Here is an 18,644-nt window from a genome sequence, read left to right as displayed (position 1 = left end):
CACACCCATCCCAATCAATGCTCTAATAGTAAACATGCCAAGGCCTCAAGACGACCCTGGAACCAGTGTGTTCTGAAGCTTCCACATGATTCCACTGCATGGCTGCACATGAGAACAGCAGGCCTGCCCAAGGGGAGCAGCAACGGTCCAGCGGATGGCCGACAGATGCAGTGGGACTTACTCAGGCATTGAAAAGTTGGTGGACTTCAACAGTCGGCAGCAATCAGGGCTGGCCCACGGACAGCTCACAAAACTGAACCACACTCAGGGTTATGATTTTTTCTATACTGAATGCAAATGCTGACAGGTGTTACAACTTAAGATGACCTATTTTGCCAAACATGAACTGTGGCAACTCCTTCAGTGACTTACAATGGTCAAGTACTTCTGAGAAAGGGGGATGGGATACTGGTTTCTAAAGTCTTGCCTGTACCGTGGACTACACAGAGAAGCCAAGTGAGCTAGGGGCGGAGCTGGGCTGTTGAACTGCTCATCTCTTATAGTTGGTGGGTTTCTAATTGTCTGTGCACACCAGCTAACTGAGTGTGTCTCTCTACCTATTGGTCTGTGCACACCAGCTAACTGAGTGAGTCTCTAATCATCTGCACACCAGCTGAGTGAATCTCTCTACCTACTGGAGAACAGTTTACAATCTTCTTTAGAGCTGTGTACATTTTTGATACCAGTAAAAGTGCTTCAAAAATTACAAATGGCAAAAAATAGCTTTAGAAACACAGTAAAAATATGTTGTGTTAGTTTTCCTGTGGAGCCTGAATGAATGGCTAACTCTACTTCAGATGGGGCACCAATGTCAGACCAACCAAAATGATTCCACACACATCTAACTTGATGTGAGCTGAATTAGTCACACTAAGGAGCATGGGTGGTTTGCCGATGCTACACACCCAAGGAGAGTCCTTCTGACCCTCAGCCATTGTTAACTGTTCACGTATCCCAGGAAGAGAACCTCGTGGGCTCTGTGAGCCCTCCCATCTTTGAGGAGAGGATGCCAGTGGGCCCAGTCATGTGAGGGTCTCGTGTAGGAAATCACAGCTACTCTGCCACGTCAGGCTCTGGGGTCCACAAGAAAAGTGCAAGCACCATTTGTTCATGGAGTAAATTTGTTAAATGGAACATTGACACCATCTGAGGGCCTACCAAGAGGAATAGGTATTAAAGAGAGGCACCGCTCCAGATGGGTTGCGTTAGTCCATCCCAGAAACGCTGGCCCTGATGTAACCGATGTCTTATTCTTTCTTACCTTGGAGCTTTCTTTGGAGCAACTGGCAGTTCTCACTGTCTGCTGGGGATTCCCCCAAGGGACAAGGGCAAAGGAGACACAGCCAGTGCTTGTTAGTGAGCAAAAGGACGTATCATATGAAACAAAGTTTTAATTTTTATTTTACATATTTATACATAAAACTCCCAAGGAACCATGTGGATCCGACAGAATGTTAATAGCACATCTAAGAATAAACCTCAGGTAGTCAACATTCACAAAATGTTGAAAACTGATTAAAATATACGTAGTATGGAGAGCTACGACTTCACTACGAGGCAGGCATGTATTTTGACTTGTATAGCACCGTCATTTACAGTTCCTCTTCAAAGCTACAGTGAAGAATGAAACAGTCAATGGTAAAATACTGCTCCAACTTAAAGTCTCTAAACAAAAACAAAGTCAAAACTACCCTCTGCTTATCCACGGTTGTTGGTGGTTTAAGTACTGTACAGTTCTTGTAACAATATTTTATTAAAAGGCCTGATAGTAAGTGGCGAGAGTTAAAAAAAAAAAAGAAAAAGAAAGGAGAGAAAGAAATTAAAATAAATTAAGAAGCGAAGGCCAGTCACGGGACAGTAAGCTCGGACGTTACCAATGACTAACACTGATGTCTGTTTCGGAGCCACCTTTAGCAACAGCAATTTTTACGACCACAGAAGCAAAATAAATTCTAGCTTGTCCTCTGGTGGATGGCTCTCTTTCACTTCGCCGGCATTTTCTCAGCCATGTGCTTCTGCTGACTCTCAGCGTGTCTGCAAAATCAAAGATACAAATCACTCAGCACTGAGGAGAAAGACCCAGCCAGACTGCCTTCCAACCAACACCCTCCAAACCAAAGACAGCTACAGCAGCCTGCACACCAAGAGTCGGGATGAGACATACGCGAGTCGGGGAAGAGTGCTTCCTTTAAGCTCAATGCGCTATTCAAGCTTTAGGTGATCATGAGTCCTTGATTTTGTCAATCGCAGGATTAATCTGAGGCTGACAGATATTACTACTGTGAAGAAGCAAAGTATTGTGTTTAAAAGGTGCTAAGAGGTGAGAGGCTGGAATGTCTGCATCAGTGAAGAGTTAAAATGTGGTTTCTACATGCTGTGCACGGCACCCAGGGCTCAAAAAGGCTGGGGTCTTTCTAGGGAGTATTCCAGTGAATGTGGCCAGGAAGGGCGCAAACTGGCAAATGAGGAAGACACAGACGGGAAACAAACATTAAAGGTGCGGCTGCTCAATGTAGTGCACTCGCCCAACATGTAGGATGCCCCAGCTCTGCAGGAACCAAAGGGGTAAAACAAACAAGTCAAGATCAGGTTTCGAGAATGAGTGGCTGAGGGTGGACTGAGCGACTGTTTTAACACACGTAGATTGGGGCATTAACTAAGGCTGATGGAAACCCGCAGCTGTCCATCTAATTTGCTCTTACGAAAGCTTACGTCAAACACATGATGCAAAGCTCTCTGTGGACATGAAGTTTTCCTGTCCAGCATAAGTCCCCCACCCCCAGATAATCCTAAGGTGTCAACACAACAGTGAAAGGGCCAAGCAGGGTATGATGCAAAACTTGGACAATCCAGAAGCTAGGTGGAGGGGACAGGAGGGGAGAATGGCCAAGTTCTTGGCATGACCCCCTCCCTTCCCTCCTCCCAACCCTGCAAACAGACACAACCCAAAAGCCTGTAAGATCTGTGGGCTGCAAAAGCTAACGGTTTGGAAGGATGATTTTAGGAAATGACAAATCTTGTGAGAGGCTAAGGCTGTGGTTTCTGGCTGTCATCGAGGGTTGGGGACAAGATGTGTACTGTCTGGATGTGGGGAGCGAGCTGGTGACGCCAAGCTTAAGGCCCGGTTTCATGTAGAAAGTCTCCTAGCCATGGTGCAGAGAAGACTAACCACGAGCAGTTTCAAAAATCGGGCACGTGACCGCAGCATCCTTGCCACATGCAGAAACTCTGGAACAAATGGCAATGTCTATTTGGCAATCAAGGAGCCCAGAGAAATGCTGTTATTGGCCCCTCCTCCAACACACCAGACCATGGCCCCGTTGATGGGTCTAAAGAGCTATGGACCATTTTCATAGAGCAATCTGCGAGCATCTCAAGCAAATTCAATTCAAGAAATGTTCTGATGCCCTGTAATGGGAGGTTCACTGTAGCTAACTGAATTATAGCTCTTACAGTGTTTTCTTTAATGTAGCTCTACACAATTGTACACACCAGTACATGCATCAAGAGACTTCCTGCAAAGGCAAGAAAAAGTGGCAATAAACAGCTTTGGAAAATATTAAAATCAATGTTTTCTTTTGAGACACACATAAGAGGGATTTCATTAAAATCTTAAGAGGGAAAGGATTTCCATAAAACTTCCCATTAATCATCTTTACATTAAAGTCCTTTGTAAGATGTAAGATGTATATCATTCAAGCCCTGCAAAATGACCCTCTCTCTCTCTCTCTCTCTCTCTCTCTATATATATATATATATATATATATATATATATATATATATAATCATTGCTGACGACCTATTGTGTACCTGGAAGGCTTAGTGCTAGAATCTAAAACATAAGGGAGGATTCAAGTGGTGTGATCTCTGCTCTCAGGATAGGGGGTCCATCACCACCGGGGAGAAACAGCAGACCTATACGACTGTGATAAAGCTCTTCAGAGGCCAGGCTGTGGCCAGGACTCAGAGGAGGGAGATAAGCTGGAATTGTCACCTTCACAGCTGGTAGCACCCTGGCACCCAGCACGTGGCTGGCCATGGGTGGGAAACAGTAGCATGGAATGTGTTGGGGCAACTCCCCAGGGATGGTCTTTTAGAATAAAGCCTTCCAAAGTCATAACTGTTGATCAGAGTTAGCTAGTAGTTGGTCCGTTCTGGCAATCCCACACAAAAGGGGAGAATAATGACCAAAAAGTAAGCTCCAGGGGACGGGCAGAGAGAATGTCTCTTAAGAGACGTACAAGTGATTTTCAAATCACCTGGAAACTTTAAAAAAGCCTGATTCCTAGTCTAGTCCAAGAACAATTAAATCAGAATCTCTCCAGGTGGGACCCAGGCATCTGTGGTTTATAAACATCCGTAGGTACTTTCAGTGAGGAGTCAAACTCGAACTGAGTGGATTGTAAACTGACATCTATAACGGTGAGGGTAGAACAGGTAGAGGAAACTGTAGACCCAAACTTCCCAGGAGTCTCTGTGGTGACACCACTGGGAATGGCTGGGCACCTTCTGGCTCTCCTCTGTCCCCATGCACAGTCCCCCACCCCCAGCATGAACAGAAGGATGGGTCGCTCCCTCCATCTGAAAAAGGGTTTCAAGGGAGCACCATGCCTCTGCCTATTCTAGGACTGCTCCAATTGAAAAGCTTCCTCTACTGTCTCCAAGCTTCTGACCTTATGGTCCTGCTTGCCCTGTCTCCCAAACCACCCCTCTATATCAGCAGGCCCACAGAGAAACTAATATGCAGCCTATCACCTTGAGACATGGGTAGGAGTCCCTCAGTGTCCCTCTCAGCAAGGAATGCCAGCACCAGCCAGGGGTGGGGGAAGGTTTCTGCTACCATAGGCAGACGGGAGCCATGGAAGACTGCAGACTTCTTCTGTGAACTATGGGGCCTGGCTGTCTGCTTCCCTGCTGATTTTATCCTTTTGATTTGGAGACTCTTGGATTCTGGGGTAACAAAATGGGGTGCTTTACAGCTGCTGATGGGGCAATGCCCCAACTTGTCTCCAGGTGACAATGGTATTATTTGAGTGTTACTGTAATAATTCTGCTGCTGGCAAATATCCTCAGCTTATGGGGCATCCTTCTCTCCTTTCTCAGATGAGGGATAAGATAAGATAATTCAATGCATACAAAACAAGGACCCAGGGAGAAAGCTCAGTGGTTAAAGCACTTGCCATACAAGTGTGAGGACTGGAGTGTGGATCCCAGAATCCATGTGTATGACAAGTAGGTACGGAGACCTGCCTATAGTTACAGCCTCAGAAGGCAAGAGAAGAGGGTCCTCAGAGCAAACTGGTTAGCTAGATGAGCCATAGAGGTAGGACAGAGAACAAGCATGACACTTATCATCAATTTGGGACTTTCACATGCAAGTGCTGACACACACACACACACACACACCCTACCCATACATACCCCATATCTATCTATCTATCTATCTATCTATCTATCTATCTATCTATCTATCTATTCATATATATATCCTCTATACATACATACATACGATGGGCTTTACTATGATAGAAGCTACTAAGAAGTGGGATACCCTGACCAGCACGAGCCTGATTCATTACTCTAGCCTGCAAGGCATCTGGATCCACATCCAGCTTGACACTAAGATCTCAGTGTGGGAGATGATAAGAACAATTGGGTGCCACTGGGGCTGTGGAAAGATGCCAGCATCCCTCCCTTCCAAGCATGGCAGTAATGATCAAGAGATGGCCCACTTAACAGCTGGTGTCTCTTTGTGGTACCAACCACATGGCTATTCCTGCACTGGAGACAACAGAATGGAATGAATGAGGGCCAGCCATTTTGGGGGTAACAGTTTTGCTGGATGAAGTCCTTCTGGGCTGGAAATGTTGCCCTGATTTAGAGGAAAGCGTAAGAAGTCCTCATAGACTGACAGTTATCACCCTTTCTGGGCTGGAAGATAGCTTAGTGAGGAAAGAGCTTGTTTTGAAAGTGGGAATACGAGAGTCTTCCTTGCTACTTTTAATTGTCAACATAATACATATTGGAGTTAACAGAGAAGAAAGCTTTGAAAGAGAAATTGCCATGATCAGACTGTCAAGGAACCTGTCAGTTGGGAGATTGTCTTCATTTTAATCGATTCAGGAGGGCCCGGCTCACCATGGGCGATACCATTCCCTGGGCAAGTGGTCCTGCATTGTAAGGAGAAGCTAGCTGAGCATGATCTTTAGTGAACTGGACAGTGAATGAGGCAGCAAACAGCACTCCTCCATGATTTCTTCCTTAGAGTTCCTACCCTGACTTCCTTCAATGATGCAGTATAACCTGTAGGATGAAATAAACCCTTTCTTCCCCTAAGTTACTTCTTCCATCATACTAATTATTGCAGCAACAGAAATGCAACGAGAACATCACAGAAAGCTGAATACTGTGGCATGCTCTACAGCCCCAGGACTGTACTGTGTACAGCTACTGTGTGGTGGAGCTGGAGATAGGAGACTCCCTGGAAGCCTGATAGAAAACAAGCGATCCTATCTCAAACAAAGAGGAAGACCGGGCAGACACTCAAGGTTGTCCTCTGACCTCCGCGTGCATGCCAGAGCACAAGCATACCCTCCCCCTTGCCCCCCCCAGACTAAAAATAATGCATTTTCTAGAGAGGATTTTGGGCCTTTTTCCTCTCTTCTAAATAGCAAATATCAATAGCTGTTTGGTGAGTTAGGTACAAACGTAAAGGATGGAGTCTCAAGAGCTCATTCTTGCCCTTGTCTCCCAAGTTCAGACTACCCAAGGCTTCTTTTCTCCTTTGGAAAAGGGAAGGCAGACTGACCTAGTCAAGTCTTCAATGTCCACCAGCATGGCATCTTGTTCTGTGTGCAGCTCATCTCGAATGAGGAGCAGCTGGACCAACTCTTCATTCAAACCTGGGGCGAAAAAGGGAAGGTTAAAAATCCGATCATGCCACACTCAAATCAGAACATAATGCATGTTCACAGACACTAAAGTATACATATAAGCAGTTAAAGATCATAGGAAAGAATCTTTTCTTTCTCAATGTTTCGCACATGCGTGTGATTTACATGCATGAATATGTATGATTTTTATATGTATGGGTGGGCAATTATACACGCAGATGCCCTTGTTGGGAATAATCTTCAATTGCTCTTCCACACTGAAATTAAACCCACCTTGTAATCAAACCCGCTCACCTCACTTCACTCTAGGGACCTGCTGTTTGGACCTTCGGAGGGAGGATTACAGGTGAGCCACCACACCCACCCAGAATTTACATGGGTTTCTGGGGATCCTAATTCTATCGGACTCTTATATCAGCTTCTTATATGTGCAGGTGAAACACCCATTGGAGCAACATAGCCTGTTTGTTAAATTAAGAAGATTCTGACAAAAAGAAATATTTAGCTTTGTCGTGTGGGAAGATGTGTAAGATGAAGAAAGACAGCTGGAAAGCGGTGCAAGGAGAATACTCCCCCTTGCCCTTACAGCCGAAAACTATGCGAATGAAGACAGAAGTCTTTCTAGCTCTCCTGATACTAGTGGGCTGGGTCAGCGTGGCTCAGGCACAGGCAAGGAGCCGGCTCTTAGGTTTCCCTTCCGAGAAGCTAAGAGCTATCGCAGTTATATGTGCACACACAGGGGGCGAACAGCTGAAAAGATCTGAAAAGAGCTAAAAGACAAGAGACAGAAGTGGGCCCCTTGGACATGTATTCAGAGATTCTGACTTCAAACGAGACCTCCATGCCTTCAGTTCAGAAGAGTTTGCAACTCAAATGGGGACAAAAATCACACACAGAGCTCTAAAACTCTACATGCCCCTAAAAAGCACGAGAAAGTAATGGTATTCCTTAACAGTCTAGGAGAAGCTGTCGCGGAGGTAAGATACGTCATGCTTCTCAGCCCTTGCATGACTATCAAGCCTAGTGATTAAAACAGAATTCAAGTCATTTTATGTCCCGTGAGTCTAAGGTTTAAAAACAAAACCCTCAAGCCAGGCGGGGGTGCAATGCACCTTTCATCCCAGGACTTGGGAGGGCAGGGGCGAGGGGGGAGGGGGGAGGAGGGGGGGGGGGGGGGGGGGGGGGGGGGGGGGGGGAGGGGCGAGCAGATCTCTGAGTTCTCCGCCTTGTTTACAGAGTGAGTTCCAAGACAGCCAGGGCTACACAGAGAAAGCATGTTTCGAAAAACAAAACAAATAAAACAAAATTTAAAATTCCAAAATGCTTGATTGTAAAGCATTGATACCTAAGCAGCCCAGTTTTTATTTAGATCTAGTGGGGAAAAAATGATCTTTTTCCCTCGCTCCTGGGTGGCCTTCTCCACGCTGCTCAACAGTGTCTGCCCGCGCATTACTCTCAGTGCTCAGGAGGTTTGTATTTGTGTCTTCCCCAGATCCAGAGTAAGCTTTAAACTTTCTATGAAGGAAAACGTGGAACTCACATAACAACAGCGACATCTTAGTGACTCCTCACAGACCCTCTTGGCCTCAACAATGACCAGCTGGAATCATCTTCTTCGAGTCTACAGGACCATTTTACAGGCATCACACACACCCACACACCATCTCATCTGGGGGCTGATGACATCACCTGGCTGACCACGATGCCCCACAGGGACACCATCTTTCACTGGGCCAATCACTGCCTGCTCTCTTTGTGACAAATGACTTCCAGTGAGCACCATCCCCACCAGCTCCCTACCCTCTCTGGATGCATCTGTTGAATCCCTTTATACCGAGAGAGGAGAGCTTTGTAATTTTTCCATATTTGTAAACAGACATTTATCAGCTTAAAAAAAAAAGTCTCATTTGATGTATGATGATGACGGCAGCTAAAACAAATGTGTACCTACGTGAGGTGGGAAGGATGGTTGGGCAAAGCTTGCAGCTATGGAAGTTTGTTCTAGAAACAGATGCAAGTTAAATACATGGCCTGTGCTAGGAGCCAGCAAATTTAAAAGGACTGGTAACCATGGTGAACCTTGAACAGTCCTGAAAGCTTCTGACATTTTATAGTTTAAAGAAGAAAAGAAAAAGAAAAAAGAAAGAAAAAAAAACCAATAAAAGGGTTCTGTGATTGTCTTGATCTTGAAAACACACAGACAGTCCAGTGAAAACACAGAACAGAAGCAATGAACACCCAGGCAGCCTCGCCGCTCACCACTGTCCACCTCGCGCCTACTTCCAAGCAGATCCCCCACTTACTTTCAATCTGGGAGTGGAGGTCATTGACGATCACTTGTAGCTGCCCGATAGTCATGTCTCTCAGGTCGGTGGGCTTTAAGCTTCTTTTCATCAAACATTCGCTTATGTGAGGCATGTGTGGGAGCTGGAGACACAAGGGGCAGCGGAGGGGTGAGCCGAGTGTCAAAGACCCAGGGAAGAGCCAGTCTGCTCTTACAGACCCTGTCTCACCCACCCACTTCCACCCAGGTTTGAGCCTAAAAGCTTTCCCAGCCCCCCGAGTGTCCCAAGGGTGGCCTCATATCTAACACCCATTTCCTACGATGCCCTCCATATACCAGATGATATGCTGTCCGAGTGCCAGGCTTTCGGTTGGTCTCTGACACTAGTTGTGGGAAACGTAATAGGAATAACAGGGAAAAAATTAACAGTATCAGCTACTGCTTACTACTCTATACCATGACACCAGTGCCAGGTAAGGTGCCCTGGATGCCTTCCTCACTGTGTCTTCGACAATCATACTCCCACCCAGGTGCTGTTATCCACAGCGCACACGTGAAAACTGGCATGCGAACCTCTTGTCGGATCCCTGCAGCAGGCCAGTGGCAGAGCTAACCGTGACTGCTAAGTCCAGGGCACTAATTCATTACATTCCACCATCTCCTTAAAGAGGTGGGAGAGAACTATAGCAACCTTTACTTGTGCTAGAGCAGGAACACAGATCTGAATCACTGGCCCTCGAGCATTTAATTCTATGAAATGCTGCCCCTGTGTTTCTCAGTGTAACAGGGAGACGGAAACGGACTTTGTTCTTTCTCAATTGCCGGTGCTTCTGACAAACTGCCTCAGAGAAACCCAAGTTTGCATAACTCTGGGAAAGAACCCATCTTCAGCCCCAAACGCCCGCTTGCATGCCAGCCTCTGCTGCTTACAAGATCAGCGACGGGAGACTTTTTCCTGTTCTGTTTTTCCACTTCTACTTGCATTTTGGCCATTGGTTTGGCCATGGCCAGGGCCATTTTGGCTTCAGCTTGTAGCTTCTTTTGCCTTGTGAGGAAGTCCATGTCATCCAGGGATTCAGACTCCTCCTCAGTAGTGTCTCTATCCGAATAGGAAGAACTCTGCTTGCTCTGTGAAGGAAGGAAGAGCAGCTTCAAGCTTCACTCTAGTTGCCATGCAACTGGGGAGGGGCACTAGCAACAGAGTCCTCTCTCCGCATAGGTGGGGGCCTGGTGGCAATACCTTGATCTCAATGAGCCCATCGGTCACAAGAAACCTCAAAAAGAGCCTACTTAGAACGACTCTGTTCTGAGCATGGATAGAAGAGCGGTAAAAGGCATAACAGGACCATGTTTAATTATGGAACCCAGAGCCACGGTCTGAGATAGTCCTCTGAGGTCAGGCATCAAATAACATTTGCCCGATCAACACACACCTCTTGGTCATTAGAACAAAGGTGAAAAGACACCACAGAGGGAAAAACATCCCAATAGCCAGCAGTCATGATTATTTTTGACTTCTGGAACATGTGAGAACAGGCTGAGCCTGTAGTTCGAAGCCCAATGAGAAAGGATTCCTTCTTCCACACATAGCTCCATTCTATGTAAGGAATAGATAAGGTAGCTATTCCTTATCTATCTCTAGTCAGCTTTGAACTCACTACGTATCCTAGGCTGACCTCAAACTTGTGATCCTCCTGCCACCGACCCCCAAGTGCTGGGATTATAAGCACACACCACCATGCCCAGCTACATTTTATAATCTCTAGAATAGTAAGTGATTTCTCTCATAGTCAACAACTTTAATAAGCCGTATTTACTGTATCCTGATTTTGATTTTGTGGTCATTGTCAAATTCTTTTTTCTTTTTTTAAAGATTTATTTATTTTATGTACATGAGTACACTGTCGCTCTCTTCAGACATACCAGAAGAAAGCATCAATCCCATTACAGATGGTTGTGAGCTACCATGTGGTTGCTGGGAATTGAACTCAGGACCTCTAGAAGAGCAGTCAGTGCTCTTGACCACCGAGCCATCTCTGCAGCTCCACTGTCAAATTCCTGAAGCACATAACCCCAGCCCCTCCCAGAACGGCTGCCGCAGATTCACAACAGAATAAACACTGAACAGCCAGGAAAGAAGACAAGGCAATGAACGGTTCAGCTGGTGGCCACGTGGACTTACCATGGGGGACAAGGGCGTATCCAAGCTGGTTTCGGTCTTACTGTCATCTGCATCGCTGTCCTTGTCACTGCCGCTGTCATTGACAAAGCATATCTGGAGGTTCATCCCGCTCTGTAGTCTGGGTGGAAACAAGCGCGACAGTCATTCTACTTAGCTATTTGTTACCTGACTGTAGCTGATTAAACGGAGTTACTAATGAAACAGTTCTATGTGCTCTTCATGTGGAGAACTTAGTGACCCAAATCATTCTACATTTCCTTCTGTTGTTGTTGGGACAGGATTTTGCTACGTAGCCTGGGATGGCAATCCTTCTGCCTCAGCCAATTCTTTCCTGCAATTAAAAAGTTTATCAGAGGGCCTCCCAGAATTCCGGTCTTTTTCCCACATCAGTTTGTTGCTTAACATTCTATGTTATAGCACCCGGTGGATAACAAACACAGAGCTAGCCCATACAGAACGATGCTTTGTGTTTGCAGTCCTGCCACTCAAGATGAACAGACTTTAGCCAATAACGTGGTGGGATGCTATTTCGAATTCTGCTTTAGAAGGACAACCCAAACAAATTCACAAGAACCAGTGTCGCAAGACTATGGCTCCATGAAGAAAGTCTCCTTCCCCTCCAGGAAGACAGGGACACTCAAAGGGAACCTCTATTTAAAGCGGTTGCCAAAAGCCAACGGAGGAAGCGCAACTTCTGTCACTCAAAGACACCACAGGTCTGTTTACCCCAAGAGGCAGAAGGAATCCCAGGGTGTTGGAAGTCGCAGCACGCATGCGCTTCTGCAGACTGACCCCCACACCCAGCACCATGAGAACAGACTCCTCTCAGGAGCTCAGGATTCAGGAGTCTGAAGCTCCACAGAAAGGATGCTCTGGGGTCAGACAGGACAAGCACTGGCGATGACCGTGGCCAGACGGTGGGCTCCACTCTTGGTCTTAACTAGCTTTTAAAGGTGAACCATATCTTCTCAGTACTATTTGGTCATTCTCAGTGTCTCCAGTATCCCAGTTCTGTGGGAAAGTAAGTCTTGTGTGTGTATAGGTATGTATGGGGGTGGGGTGCCAGAAGGGACCATAGGGAGCATTTCTAAGCCCGCTTTGGAGCAAAGGACACCGAATTTGCTCTGAGGTTATTCCTGCTGCAAGGATCTAATCTAATACTTGACATTGTTTGGTTGTCTTTATCCTAACGATGGAGAAGCTTTGCATGCCTTGCTCATGACTGATACACTTGCTCCCGCTAACCCCATTTAGCCTCAGCACTGCGATTAAGATGGGTTTGTACTGCCACCTATTGCTAGACTTTATAATTGTACAAGCTCCGGCTTAGTTTTCCCTTAAAAAAAAAGGAAGTAAGTCTATCCAGCCTTCCCTACACAGGCCAGGCCCAGAGCTGCAAGGAAGCAGGCCACAGGTTCCGAGATGACTGGTTTACAGCGGGTTCCAAACCCTGAGTTTGTTTGGAGCTTGGCATGGGGGTGGGTGCTCTGTACATGTGACCTACCTTCCTTTCTGCACTTTTTGGAAGCTGGGCAAAGACACAGAGACTCCTAGAGCTGATGTGACTTTCTAAAGGGACCATACCCTAACACTGCTCCCACACTGAAAGCCACCCCATGATAGTCTGCTGTCTGAAGGACAACTCACTCACGCCATCTGTAACTAGTAAGCAGCTGGCCCTACAGTTGTGCCGGGACCTGCCTCCCTTAAATTTTCTTCACGTATCTTGTGGTATCTAGTATGTTCAGATTTCCCTTTGATCTAGACACGTCGAGTTTAGCAGATTTTTGATATCTGCAGTTCGTCTAAAAAGTAGAATCAAGCAATTTTAACAATAAAATCAAGATCTATGGTTCGGAAGGTGATAGCAAGGACAGTCTGGGGACACATTTGAATCTCACTCGAGTCGAGGATTATATAGCATTTCCTAGATATGAATAAAGTCTCACAAAGAAGTATCTGGCTGCTGGAGATAAAAACATAAACAACCAGCAAGGAAGAATATCCCAAACTCGAGTTAAAGATGCCCACGGACAAATATCATCATTCTGAGCAAAAAATGATTATAAATTCTACAGCTCTGCCCCCAACTGGCCAACCACCCACAAGGAACTTCTAACAGCTGGGGGACTTCAAGAATGCTTCCAGTACAGATTCAGAGCCCCCACCCCACCTTAGTAGCATAGTAGCCCGGTGGGAAACTGAATGAAGCTTGGGTGGGTGGGGTGGGGGGAGGGCTTGTAATTCCTTTACAGCAGTAAGAAAGCTGCTCATAGGGACAATGGGACATCATAGCTGATTAAGAAAGGGTTTTAGTAAAGACACCTTCAATGGGCTCCCATTTCGAGAGGGATTTCTTTGCCTTTAGCCTTTAATCACATTTTAGGAGGAAGACAGCTCTGGGTGAAACTCAACCACTTTCCCCAAGCAGAGGCCTGGCTGAAGGGTGATGGGGCCACCAGGTCTTCTGAAGGCCTCTGTGCCATGGAGTCAAAGAACAGATAATCCCACGCTCGCCTTCCTGCCTGGCAGTGAGATTCACAGCTGTCTGCACAGTTTATTTCTGAAAAGTGCACTTCCCTGGGTCTCTGACCTTTTGCTACCTCACTTAAATCCTGCTTAGTTCAGTCTTCCTTGGTCTCTTGAGCCCAACACCAGGTGAAATAAAAGATTTTGCTTATGGAAGCTATCATTTCAAAGCATCTCATTCGGGGTCATTTGATGGTTTAAAAGAAATTTATTTTGTTTATGTGTGTTTGTGACTATGTGAGTGTACACACACAGACATACAGACACACACACACACACACACACACACACACACACAAGTATGAGTGCTTGTGGAAGCCAGAAGAGGGTGTCAGACCCCTTTGGAGATAATGAATTCCAGTGGCTACTGGAATCAGGCGCTGGAGTGTGAACTCTGGTCTGAGACATCTCTCTAAGTATTTAGCAGAACTTTGCATTAAAATAAAATGGCACGGGTAGTCTGTCTTGCTGGTTGATTTGACTTCTGGAAGGTCTAGGTGGTGATTAGCCCTGGAATCTCTTTTTTATGGACCACACAGATGTCACACAGCAGAGCTACACAGAAGCATCCCCTCTGGGTCTGGATAGAGGGTGGTTGCTGAAGGAGGCTCAGAACTTGTTGAAGACATAAGTTTTCAGCATTTCAGCATGAGCAGAAGTGGCTCCTGTGGGATGGTGTGGATTGCTTAAGTGGTAGGGTATGAATGGGGAGATTCAAGAGGTGTGTTTTACAGTGAGTGAGAAGAGCATCGTCTCTAGTTGGGCTTGGAGGATGGCAGACACAGGATGTTCATTGCTGCCAAAGGAGATCTCAAAGCATAGCCAATGGTATACAACTCAGTAAGCCAACAAAACCAAAACCCCAAAATAGCTCTTCTTCAGGCAATGACACCCGTAATCCCACACACAGGAAACAGAGGCAGGAAGGTTGAGAGTTGAGGCCATCCTGGGCTGCATAAGGAGTTGTTGTCTCTAAAGGCTGAAGAATTGGCATAGAGCTCAGGGGTAGAACACTGGCCTATGACAAGCAAGGTCCTGGATCTGACTGCTAGTGCTGAAGGGGTAAAAAGTCAATTTCTTTTAAAAAATGTAGAGACAAGACTTGTGTTCGCCAGACATAAGCAACGTCATGGTTTCAAGTTTGCTGGTAACTTCCAGGAAGGTGGAAAAGATCATGTCAGGCTTGTGGGGCCTGGAGAGATGGCTCAGCGGTTAAGAGCACTGACTGCACTTCTGAAGGTCCTGAGTTCAAACCCCAGCAACCACATGGTGGCTCACAACCATCTGTAATGAGATCTGATGCCCTCTTCTGGAGAGTCTTAAGACAGCTACAGTGTACTTACATATAATAAATAAATGAATCTTAAAAAAAAAAATCAGGCTTGTGTCCTTGGTCTTAGGTTGGGCTGATTAAAATCTGGTCTGAGGGCAGCTCTGAAAGTTCCTTCTTGTTTTCTAGTTCTAGAAATGAGAATGTGGCTTAGGCAATGTATGAATATTTAACGTGTGTGTGTGCGCGCGCGCACATACTATATGAGTCTACACTTGTAGGTCAGAGGAGATTTTTCCTTATCTCTATCCATTTTATTCTTTCAAGACAGGGTCTTTCACTGAACCTGAAGTTTTGGCTAGGCTGTCTGACCAGTGAACTTCAGGATCTACCTGTCTTCATGCCTCCAATCCTGAGGTTAGAGACATTGTTGACATGCCCAACTTTTGTGTGGAGCCTAGGGACTTGAACTCGACTCGGGTTCTCACGCTTGCACAGCAAGCATCCTAACTCACTGACCTATCTCTCTGACCCATTTCTAAGATTCTTTTAAGATTCCACAATCTTTCGAGCCTTGACTCTGCCATCACTCTCTGATGGCTCTCCATGTCAGTTCATCTCAGAGCTCAGAACCAAAGCCCAGGAACACATGAGAGCTCTGTTTTAATTTACCAGATCCTACCTGTGTTTGGCAGCATAATTTTACAGGGCTCATGCCTCCTATCATTGTTCATAATTTCAAGGCAACTGTAGGGCCAGGAAACAGAGCAAGAGGGACCTTCCGGATGCCTATGGGTTTCCAGCTTATATTGCTCATTAACTGTCTACAGCCATTGTGGCTGGTGTGCCACAGTCCCGCAGTGCCATTCATAACTCAACATCCCCAACAGTTTGTGGCCAAGCTGTTAGAATACATTATTTCCATTTATCTGAATGGATCTTTGATGCATTATTCAAAGGCTTTATACATAATGAATAATCACTCATATTTTTCATGCCATTTTTTCTGTTTCATATTGATTTCAAAGGGGATAGAGCATCAACTATGGATTATAACGACCCAAGGGTATGGATAAGTGCTCTTCATTTTTCTGGGACTATGTCGTGATGGCTGTGAGGACAACTGAAATTGGGTGAGCTTGAGCTACACATCATGTGGGATGGTGGTAGGTTACTATTGCTTTGTAGAGAATTATAAAATACTCCTGCAGCCCACAAACTCTGCCTCTTTCTCTTCCCCATTTACTATGCCTTGAAGATCATTTACCTCAAGAACTACACAAATGCCTACTGCTCTTTTAAAAAATGAGAGAGGAACATGGTTTCTACTTCTCCACATTGGTTATGGATGGAAACACAATGCTACAGCTTCTTTTATTCTCACAAGAGCGTGTAACCTTCCTCTTGCTTCGAGGTCTAGTTAAGAACAGGAAATCAGGCTGGTGAGATGGCTCAGTGGTTAAGAGCACCGACTGCTCTTCCAAAGGTCCTGAGTTCAAATCCCACCAACCACATGGTGGCTCACAACCATCCGTTACAAAAATCTGATGCCCTCTTCTGGAGTGTCTGAAGACAGCTACAGTGTACACACATATAATAAATAAATAAATTAATTAAAAAAAAAAGAAACAGGAAATCACTCTATTAGACTTAAAAAAAAATCATCCTGTCTACGCACCAGCTGCAAATGTTGCTGGTTCAACACATGGCTTCATCACACAAAAGCACCATAAAGGATTTTCCTAAGTATGTATGCAAAATAAGAATTGCTTGATTCCTTCCTTCCTTCCTTCCTTCCTTCCTTCCTTCCTGGAGCAGGCAACACACTTTCTAATTTGCTACAGTCTGACTACGGTCTACTGGTTTTTATTTGGATGCGTTCACTCATTGCAGTTCTTTGTTGGACCATGCAGGCATTTTATGGAGCTTGACCGTTGTTAGTGGAGGCACAGCAGTTGATTGAGGAATAAAACTGAGGTCTTCCGGCAGGTCACAAGTTCTGAGTCATCAGACACTGTGTGCAATTACACACATTGGAAGGGAGCTCAAAAACACTTGGTGGACGCTCCCTATTCTATCAAACACCTTTGCTACCTGGACATTACTAAAGTAAGGTGCCAACCAGAAATGTTAAAGCAGAGAGCTTCAGATGAAAGGAAGTGGGGTGGGCAGATGGGTGAATCCAGAAGAGAGCCCAGAGGTCCATCCTCCTTCGGAAGTCATGTAGCCAGAAAAGCTAACTGGTATTTCTAACTACGTGCCAAAAAGTGAGTAGTTGGATGGGGCAACATGTCACTTTGTGTCTTGTCCTGCCCTGGCATTCTTTCTTCATTATTTATTTATTTATACATTTCTGACCTGGCATCTTAAGAGAAGAGGAAATAGCACTACAGGCAGTGGGCCTGTGAACTGCTGTGCCTCCATTTTCTTCTCTATAACACAGTCTCCATTTCTGCTCCCACCTCTAAGGCTAGTTCTCAATTCTTCTTTCTGTATGTGTTCAAAGCTCAGCTGACAGGCTTCCAAGACCTCATGGCCATAGAGTCTCTGTGGCTAAGCAGCCAGTAGATAGGTCGGCCACCCACGAGCTTTCCTCTGGAGAAGCGTCAGCCCGTTTCCTAACCTGGGCTCCAGAGAGCTATAAATACTTGCATTCCTCAGACAGCTGTTGGTTCTCATTCCACATCAGTGCCAATTTCTTTCACTGATGACCACTTCCCTGTAATTGAATTTGGAATTACAGGATTTTAATGTCTGCAAAATGTATTTTCAAGAGGAATATTCTCCAGTATGAATGGAAGGCAAGAACAAGCCCTTTTAGGATAGCAGGCATAAGATAGCTAGAGGTCAAATGTGGTCTATTTTCATCTTAATTGAGTTTTGACGATTTCCAAGCAACCTACTTATGAAATAAAAAGTTGCTGTCTGCAAGCATCTGTTGTGTGCCAGGCACTTTGCCCTCCTTACTTATGAGTGGGGACCTTGCTTTATGTAGGAAAAACAAAGTCCCAGACAGGTACAACTGCACAAAGTCACAGTGGTATGTGTCTTCCCTCCTGGGGGGCTAGGACACTTTCAGAAGGGTAAAATGAATTCATAAATGAGAATAAAGGAGAAGATGAAAACACAAGCAAAATAAAACCAAAACGAAACAAAAATCTGGAAACTAAAATGCTTAAGAATAAAAGATGAAATATGATGAGTTACTCAGCTAGCAAATGCACAGGTATGTGCACACACACACACACACACACACACACACACACATTGGAATAGTGGAATAGTTGAGAAAATGGCTGAAATGGCCTGATACAGTCTCTCTCCCTCTTTTTTTTTAGGTATTTTCCTCAATTACATTTCCAATGCTATCCAAAAAGTCCCCAATACACTTCCCCCCCCAGTCCCCCACCCTCCCACCCCCACCCCTTGGCCCTGGCATTCCCCTGTACTGGGGCATATAAAGTTGGCAAGTCCAATGGGCCTCTC

At 45.5% G+C, this 18,644-nt stretch overlaps 1 protein-coding gene across 6 annotated transcripts in view; it reads right to left on the bottom strand.

Annotated features, from left to right (window-relative positions):
• Nucleotides 1-1,371: 1,371 nt before the first annotated feature.
• The window catches only part of LOC110290665 (schwannomin-interacting protein 1), a 731,603-nt gene continuing 714,330 nt past the window's right edge, over nt 1,372-18,644 (bottom strand). For all 6 annotated transcript variants that reach the window (XM_029475030.1, XM_021157271.2, XM_021157273.2 and 3 more), the window contains 5 exons: nt 11,360-11,477; nt 10,108-10,305; nt 9,197-9,320; nt 6,809-6,902; nt 1,372-2,034 (listed from right to left, as the gene is read on the bottom strand). In XM_029475030.1, coding sequence (XP_029330890.1) covers nt 1,983-2,034; nt 6,809-6,902; nt 9,197-9,320; nt 10,108-10,305; nt 11,360-11,477 — 586 coding nt within the window. In that variant the 3' untranslated portion in view covers nt 1,372-1,982. The remainder of the gene's footprint in view (nt 2,035-6,808; nt 6,903-9,196; nt 9,321-10,107; nt 10,306-11,359; nt 11,478-18,644) is intronic.

This window comes from Mus caroli, chromosome 3 (genome assembly GCF_900094665.2).
Source record: "Mus caroli chromosome 3, CAROLI_EIJ_v1.1, whole genome shotgun sequence".
NCBI lineage: Eukaryota > Metazoa > Chordata > Mammalia > Rodentia > Muridae > Mus > Mus caroli.
Note: the sequence above shows the minus strand (reverse complement) of the source record. Positions and strands in the feature narration are given on the sequence as shown.